The 8,973-nt window shown below is 37.7% G+C and overlaps 1 protein-coding gene across 1 annotated transcript; it reads left to right on the forward strand.

The window, feature by feature from the left end:
- The first annotated feature begins 364 nt into the window (after nucleotides 1–364).
- LOC146710693 (uncharacterized) lies at nucleotides 365–8,674 on the forward strand. The gene is made up of 8 exons (XM_085455336.1): nucleotides 365–368; nucleotides 449–760; nucleotides 1,047–1,361; nucleotides 3,935–4,222; nucleotides 4,339–4,626; nucleotides 5,962–6,279; nucleotides 7,015–7,149; nucleotides 7,234–8,674. Exons 1-8 carry the CDS (start codon nucleotides 365–367, stop codon nucleotides 7,548–7,550), a joined length of 1,977 nt encoding a protein of 658 aa, XP_085311462.1. The 3' UTR covers nucleotides 7,551–8,674.
- The last annotated feature ends 299 nt before the right edge of the window (nucleotides 8,675–8,973 follow it).

Consider the following 8,973-nt stretch of genomic DNA (forward strand, 5'->3'; position numbering starts at 1 on the left):
TCAGCAATCCACAAAAAACCCACCGGAAATCTGAAGGGGAAGTTCGTTTTACTGTCGCCTGGCTCTCATAAATGACATGAAGCAGCTTTTTGTGGTCAGTCATGGCAGGCACACAGCAAAACATCCTTCACTTTCTGATGCTTGGTAAGCAATAATTTCTATAATGTATAATACTTTTCTTTATGTTGTACGGAGATAGCATGAGACAGTCTTTAAGTCTCAGTGTTCAATGCAAACATTCATCATTATATTTGTTTTATTTATTTTTTTGCCAACCTTTGTCCTGTGTAATCTCACGTATTCTTCTTCAGTAGTTTCTTGCATCTTTGCCTTTCTCGCACCTGCAGCAGGTCAGTGTCTTCTCATGTGTTATACATACATGCTTAAATATAAAAAAAAATATTTTTAAAGGACAATATTATATACAGTTTATATTATGTGCTGATAGGTCCGATCAGACTAGCTGGGTCTGGGTCCACTCGGTGCTCTGGAAGGGTTGAAGTCTATCACAGTGGCTCCTGGGGAACAGTCTGTGATGATGACTGGGACTTAAATGATGCCAACGTGGTCTGTAGACAGCTGGGCTGTCGGAAAGCGGTGAAGGTCACTTCATCTGCTGACTTTGGTCCAGGAAGTGGGAAAATCTGGCTTGATAATGTGGCCTGTTCAGGAACCGAAAGCTCTATAACTGAGTGTGGACACAGTGGATTTGGGACACACAACTGTGGACATGGCGAGGACGCTGGTGTTGTCTGTTTAGGTGAGATAATGTTCTAATAAATTGTGCTGAATAAATGTATCTTTCTCTGTTTAGATGAACAACTCTGTGACCCAGTCACTATAACTGAGCTAAACTAAATGGCAAGAAGGAAAGTTGGGCTGGGTTATTGGCTTTTGGCTTTCTTTTGGTTTCTTCAGAATTTAAATGATACAAAGTATGTTATCTTTCATAATCATTATTGTTGGTAAGTGTGTGTGATGGTTGCATGACCAAACAATAAAAAAGAAAACACTAACACTTTTTAAACAAATGTTCCTGTGACTAGGTGCCCATATCAGATTATCTGAGTCTGGGTTGAGTCAGTGCTTTGGAAGAGTAGAAATCTACCACAGTAGTGCATGGGGAACAGTCTGTGATGATGGCTGGGACTTAGAGGATGCTGAAGTGGTCTGCAGATCCTTAGACTGTGGTACAGCCCTGAGTGCCACTTCATCTGCCCTTTTTGGTCAAGGAAGTGGACAGATCTTGCTTGATGATGTGGCCTGTTCAGGGAGTGAAAGTTCTCTAACTGAGTGTCAGCACAGAGGATTCGGGACACACAACTGTGGACATGGTGAAGATGCGGGTGTCGTCTGTTCAGGTGAGCAGAAACACTGAAATTATAATATTTGTTTTCTTTGTTATTACTCATTAAACATTTTTAGTGTTTATGGAAAATAAATGAACTCTCGAGTAAAGCTTAAAAATAAGTACGTTCACATAGCAACAGCTTTGTGAACAGTCTTCTTCACAGCTCCACCATAATCTGGTGGAGCTGGAGCAGTCGAGTGGTCAGCACCAGCAGATCTCATCAGGTCATCCATCATCATGTTAGTTAACTTAAAGTCTGGCCCTCATTTGTGCACACTTGGTTTCAGTTCCTTCTGCTGGACAAACTCCTTCAATTAATTAAATTTTTACACATGAACTGACATGCAGTTGTTCTTTACTTGTGCTTTATTTTTAGTCTTTTAACTTTCCTCTAACTAGTATAATGTTGACATCCCTTTATTTAAAGACAGTTATTATAGCAGATGAATGTCTAACATCTATCAGGTTACTTTTCCAGCTTCATGCTAACTCATGATGGTATGTCTGAGATTTCAGATGCTTCTTGTAGGTGATAAACTCAAGATTAATTTTATTTGATAGATCAGCGTAGTACAGCCTCACTCCTTCAGTTTTGATTTGTGAATTAGCTAAGGCTCGGCTAAGGTTAGCATTTGGAGATCTCATTATAATGGGGTTTGACATACTTGTTTTTTTACATCCTTTTTTGTAGAGAATGTCAACATGTGATTACTACTTGAAAGTGTCACTTTGATGCTGCACAGCTTACATGTTCTTCCAGTGATAGTGTGGGCTGTTTCTTGCTACTCTGGCTTCCTCCCAAAGACATGTATATTGAGTTAATTGGTAATCCTAACTGATTATATTGGGATCAGTGGAATATGATTATATTAATTGCCCTGCATCTCTTCAAAGCAAAAGATATCTAATAGTTAATAATAATAATAATAATGATGATAATAATGATGATGAGAAGAAGAAGAAGTAGAAGAGTGGGCTGCTTATTAAAGTCTATGACCTTTTGGAGTAAGATGTCTCAAAAACTGAAAACATTGCTAAGGCTGTCACTTATGTTTATGTCTTAACATTTTTTCAGATTTTAGATTTTTCTTCCTGCTCACCTCTCATTTCCCCCTTGCCTTAATTTTGTATTTTGCATTTTTATTCCCTCTTTTTATTTTTAATACATGCATGCATGCCTCTTTGTGTGCTCTGCATTTTCCTTAAGATAATATAACAGAGGTTAAAACATGAACAGAGTGGATTTCAAAGCTTGTCAATATGGACGATGAAAACAAGCAGCTCTAACAAATTTATACTCTATGCTGTCATAAGCTGCCCTTTACCTTTCTTTGTTTATCAGAATATATATATCGAATATATATAAATATGTGTGTGTGCACGTGTGTATGTAGCAACAATGCCAAATATTCTAAGTCAAAGTTCATCAGTGCTGCAGATTTTTGGTGGTAAGAGAAACCGAAGGGTTTTTGCAAAAGAGGAACTAAAGCTGATTTGGGTGAAAACTACATGTTCTAGACTGACAAACTAAATAAGTAGAAATACATCACACCGATGGTCAGAAATTTATTTTAAGGAAAAATGGAACGTGTTCATTCTGTTTTAGTGTCCTTGCTGCTGCTGTTTTAATACAGTCAATACTTCTGCTGCTCCACTAGAAAAAAACACCATCTCCAAATTATTTTAAAGACTGTGTAATCATTAGTGACTTTTTGCAGTTAACATTTACATGTGTGTGTGTATATATATGTATATACACACACACACACACACATATTTGATTGCCGGTGCAAATTCTGTCATTGATCATGGTGATTTTCTCATTTCATTCACTGAAGTTTGTGAAGTTTCAAAGCAAGATGTTCAAGTTAGGTCAAAGCTTCGACTGTAAATTTAGCATCTAGACCTAATTTCTATCGAGGACACTCAAAAGAATAACTGTTATGTAATCCTGCAGGGATTTGTTAATTTGGCTCAATTCCAGCAATTGACACCTTCCCTGCACGTTTTTAAAACTAGATGTGGGGAAAGCAGCAATATCAGCCCATTGTAGAACAAAACAGAACAGCCTACAATGCCAGCAGGCATGATATTGATTCTTGAAAGAAAGCTTGAAAAAATAAAGTGGATGTGATAGTGGGTTGCAAAGTGGCTTGCAGTGAGAATGTCACTAAATGTTACTGTGGGGCGATCGTGGCTCAAGAGTTTTGTAATCGGAAGGTTGCCGGTTCGAGCCCAGACTTGCATAGTCTCAGTCGTTGTGTCCTTGGGCAAGACACTTCACCCATTGCCTACTGGTGGCACGAGTGTCCGGCAGCCTCGCCTCTGTCAGTGCACCCCAGGGCGGCTGTGGCTACAATGTAGCTTGCCATCATCAGTGTGTGAATGGGTGGATGACTGGACGTGTAAACAATATACAAATACAGGCCATTTACCATTTGTAAAGAGAATTGCTAGTTGGATATGTAAACTGGTATCAGTTGAGCCATATGGATTGTTATTGGGATTAGCTGAGGACATCGGTGTAGCTTGACTTTGTGATCTGTTAAAACTCACACTATTCTTTTTGTTTGGACTTTTCAGCGAGTCTCCCAAAACCCAGCATCTCTGTAAATGAAGGTCAGGTTAGCTGGGGTCAGAATATCAGCATCACTTGTTCCGTCTCATCTGAGTTCTTAGATGGAACTTTCACCCTCAAGAAAACCTCAAGTAATTTCAGTCAGACTGAAACAGGATCCAGATCTGCTACCTTCAATATCCACAGAGTGGACTTCAGTGATAAGGGACTGTACCAGTGTCAGTATGAGAAACGCATTTCAAGTAACACATTCAGCTCCCCCCTCAGTGACTCTGTCAGAATCTCTGTTACTGGTAAGAAGAAATACACTTTCCTGAACACCATGCTGCATTTGTTTTCTATAAATAATCAAAGGGTAGTCACTCAACTACCAATATATTTAATATTGTTTGGGTTTTTTTCTTTTCAGTAAGCAAACCCAATATCTCCATCAGTCCTGCTGGTGAGGTGACCTGGGGTCAAAACATTGGAATCACTTGTTCATTGTCAACTCAAACTTTAGGTGGAACGTTCATTCTTATGAAAACATCAGATTCATTCAACAGGACCCAAAACTCAAACACAAACTCTGCTACCTTCAATATTCCTGAAGTAGACTTTGATGATGAGGGATTGTATCAGTGTCAGTATCAGGAAAGCGGCCCAAGTCAACAATTTTACTCCCCAACAAGTGACTCTGTTAGGCTCTCTGTTACAGGTAAGAAAACAAATGATAGCATGTAGTATGTATGATAGTCAATAATTAATAGCAATGTATATAAGAGGATACTGCAGTAGTTATTTCTAGTATTTATAACAGCAGTTGCTGTTTTATAAAGTTTCTGACTGCCTGACAAAATGCTCTCAAAGCCCACAGTACTGAGGACTAAACACAGACTACTGGAAACAAACTATTACACACTGTAGAGCATTTAGCAGCTAAAAAGAGCTAAATGTTAAGTTGGGGCCTAAAAGAGTCAATGGTGGAATTTCATTCACCAGGTCACAAAAAACAGTAACACTTGAAAATAATGTCACACTGTTAGTAAAGTATTAGTAAGTGCGTAACTCATCATTTATAAAGCACTACTCCTCATTAGTATGTAACTTATAAATACAGATTTAAATTTTTATTCATGATTAATTCAGAAATTCTAAGTATTATTATTATTATTTAGAGACACACACACACAAATATATACATATATGTATATATATGATTACGATTTTTGTGAGTGTATTAATTGTGGTTATTTTTTTATTGTAAATTAAGGTAGTTGCTAGTTGTTAGTTTTGTGTGTATTTTAAGTATTTTGTGTGGTCTTCTCTAAAGTGAGGATAGTGGTGCAGTGGTTAGCACTGTTGCCTCACAGTGGGAAGGTCCTGAGTTTGACCCCAACATCTAGCACACCCTTTATTTGTGGAGTTTGCATGTTCTCCCTGCATGTTTGGTTCCTCCTGGTTTCCTTGCAGTATCAGTGTATCATGAGGGATACTTGATATTTGTGAAGCTCTTTGAAAAACTCACTATTGCCTTGTGATCACCTTACTAGTCTTAGTATAATGAGGCAAAGCTACCCTGTGGCTCCAGCTGTCCAGTGTATCTTTTATTCCTAAACCCACCTTACAAACTATGGTTTAGACTCTGGTCTTAACTACATGTCAGTATTTTGCAAACCTCGGGGGGATTATGTTTGTAACTGGCAATAAATATTTACATGTCCTGTATGTCTTTGTTCTTTGTCTGTGTCATTTATCTGTTGTGAAGATAGCTGAGACTTGTTCGAGTCTTCAGCTACTTTCATTTTTTTTCTAAATGCTTTATAAGGCAAGTCGTCCCTTTACTCGTCACACAAAATACTTAACAACTAGTAACTGTCTGAATTAACCATGAATTACAGTATGATAATAAAGTGTCTGTTAACACACTCACAAACAGTTCAGTTCATCTTTAAAAGCATTGAGTAATACGTTACTAATGCTGCACTTAAATGTCTTAAACATTACAAAGTAAAGAAAATCATGATCTTAATCTCAATCTGTTTTCACACAGTGAGACTTCAGCGGCCCAGCATCTCCTTGACGTTTCCTAATGCAGGACTTGTCTGGGGTCCTGAAGGTGCACAGATCACCAAGGGTTACAGCTTTGTCCTCACCTGTTCCATTAACTCCACATTTTCCAGTGGACATTTTATTCTCAGCTTCTCTGGCTCCAACCTCACAGAGCCAGCAGTCAACAACTCAGCCTCCTTTAGTTTCCCTGTAGCTGAGTATGAACAGCAGGGCAACTACAGCTGTGTGTACGAGGTCACAGTGTCCACACGGACATTCAGATCTGCTGAAACTGCACCGATTACTGTCATCATTAAATGTAAGTACACTGTTAAATATATGTATTTTTATTTTTTACTAAGAAAGAAGAATCATAAATATCACTGGCAATTCTACTGGGCAGTATTTTTCCCTCAGACGTCTCTCATTCTGTTAATTTCTAAATGTGTATGCATTTAAAAAGAAAGAAAAGGAGAAGCAGGTATAAGTCAGAAGGCAGTTCTGATATAGAAACAAAACTGAACAGAAACAGGAACAAGCACAACTGATAATATATCCTAGCAAAGCAATCCTTTGCTATTTGTATTTGCTTATACATGCTCTGGACCAGAGATGTCAAACAAATCGACATGGGAAAGACTCCAATCTGGCATAAATTTTAGACTTTATCTGAATTTTCATAGACTTTTTAGCTTGTCCTACTGACAAAGATCTCACCCACAGTCATTCATTACTACATCAAAGTAATTAAGTAACAGAAATTAAATAAAAAAGTTTGGGTTTTGTCATTGTATACTACAGAAAAACTGAGACATATTGTTGAACTTGCACTTCTTTTTCTTATATTGAAATATTGCAGGGATTAAATGTACAATAACTTTTGTACACTGACAGAGTTTCATTGTTTCAACCCACTTAATATGAGTGTGGGCTGTATTTGGCTTCCGCTGTAAAATGGGTTTGACATCCCTGCTCTGCATTAACAACCTAAATGAGAAGCAGTTCATTTCAGTGGGACAGAATGTGTTCTAATAGACAAATGCTGTCCTCCTAGTGTCTTTGATGCCGCTGGTGTCCTCTGTATCTGTTGTAATCCTGCTGCTGCTCCTGCTGCTGCTCTTAGCGGTGTGGCTGATCCTCAGAAGAAAACGACAACACAAGCAGCCTGCAGCTCTCATCCAAACTCAAAGTGTGTACTCACCAAGAGACACAATTTTAAATGATTACAAGTTTAACTATATATTCACATTGTTTTCCTTTACGTGTGTTTCAGTGGTTGTCCAAGTTGGGAATGACTACACGTGGGGAGACAATGAGGGCGATGAGGAGGTCTATGTGAATGTTGATCTGCATCAAAAAATAAAAGGTGAAGCTACAGGAGAGGATGGAGACTTGAGCGATGACTATGAGGAGCCAGTGAATGATGGCGACTGTGATTTTAAGGAAACAGATCCCAGTGACTATTACAGATGTCCAAAAGAGGCCTGTATGTTTGTAGACAATCACAGGGAAGAAGATGATGATGAAGAGAAAACTAGTCATGCAGAAGATGTCTTTGAGAATGTATCCCCTCCATCACCAGTTTATTAACATTCATAACAACCTGAATCGCATAAACATCCAAAATACAACCACACCGAAAATACCTGCAGGCCAATAAATGTTCACCAGTGTCGTATGGGTTCTATTTCTTCAATATACCATTCTTTGTAACAATATTTCCCTGATATAATGAATGGTATTTAGCAATTAATCTTGTATTATGTGGTCCAAACTGAAGTACTATAAGTACTTTTAAATTACAGTTATTTTCGATTCCTTGTGGCATGAAAGTTAAAGGAATCATCTTCGGCCCAATGCCTTTGGTGGTCACCTGACTTCACAATATCCTGATCTGTGGGTTTGATATCGGTTCTTATTTAAAGGTTCCCCTTCTGGATCTCTGCAGGCTGCATGTCAAAGCTAAATGTGAAGGGTGTGTGGGGGGAGGCTCAAATGATCGTAAAACTGTTTATCGAAGTGTATCGTTAAAATTGGGCTTTGTCCCCTGAGGTTCTTGTCATGTCTGCTCCTTGTTCATGACGCCCAGTTTCAAAATATCAGGAGAAAATTGGCAAAATTGCTCACCTTGAAGCTTTATAGTGGGACTAAAACCAATGGGTGATGTCAACCGTTCTAAGGTTATCCTTTCCTCTAACATTAAAACATTTTCTTTACACTGTAAGAAAACATTAGTTTTTTACCCTACATATTGAAATCCTCTTATTCCAAGTAGCCTTTGACAAACACCACTGAACAATTTAGGTTCAAAAAACTGTTTGACTTTTTTTCACCCTTTATAATCTTACAAAGAGTGCATCAGTAATGGATGGAAACATTCTTTTAAACAACCTTTCCTTTGAACCTTTACTTTTTTTTTTCATTTTATTGAGTCATACTGTATTTTATATTTGATCTTGGACGCGAATCTGGGTTGGCTTCATTTTAAAATGTACAAGTCTGAGCCTGAATTATTGTTTTTCAATGCTTTTTGTTTTTATCTTCATATATTATTCTATTTTCTTGGTGTATATATCTAAAATAAAATAAAAAAGGTTTTATGTTGCATGCTACTGTACACGTCAACATTACATTATACTCTGTGCATGATACTCAAATACTTTTCCAAGGCAAACCAGAAATTATGTATTGATATTTTGGTAAAGTTATAAACACCCTGCAAATACTTTGAATAAATTCTTACAAAATATTTAGTTTCATCAGGATGTTATTGCAGACACTCACATTAATACAACCTTGACTGGTCTTAATTTGGATGTTCTTGTAGAGCCATGAATAATAAGCAGGCTGATCTGGGTGGTGTAATAATATCTTAGTCATTTGGAGATGCAGATACAGCAGCTATCCAGAGTCTCCACTTCTATTTCTGACCTTGGCATCCTTTGGTTTACTGACATACTTCTTTATTTATGCAGCAGCCCCGATGATTCAAAGCTGACTTGAACATTATTCC

This window comes from Copadichromis virginalis, linkage group LG4 (assembly GCF_057382275.1).
Source record: "Copadichromis virginalis isolate Kocher_CV1m ecotype Utaka linkage group LG4, C_Virginalis_male_GT1.1, whole genome shotgun sequence".
NCBI classification, from domain to species: Eukaryota; Metazoa; Chordata; class Actinopteri; order Cichliformes; family Cichlidae; genus Copadichromis; species Copadichromis virginalis.

Bases quoted from the DNA above. Each gene is read 5' to 3' on its own strand.
- LOC146710693 (XM_085455336.1), top strand. The intron at 6,280-7,014 runs GTAAGTACACTG...CTGTCCTCCTAG, and splicing joins GATTACTGTCATCATTAAAT to TGTCTTTGATGCCGCTGGTG. The intron at 7,150-7,233 runs GTGTGTACTCAC...CGTGTGTTTCAG, and splicing joins AGCTCTCATCCAAACTCAAA to TGGTTGTCCAAGTTGGGAAT.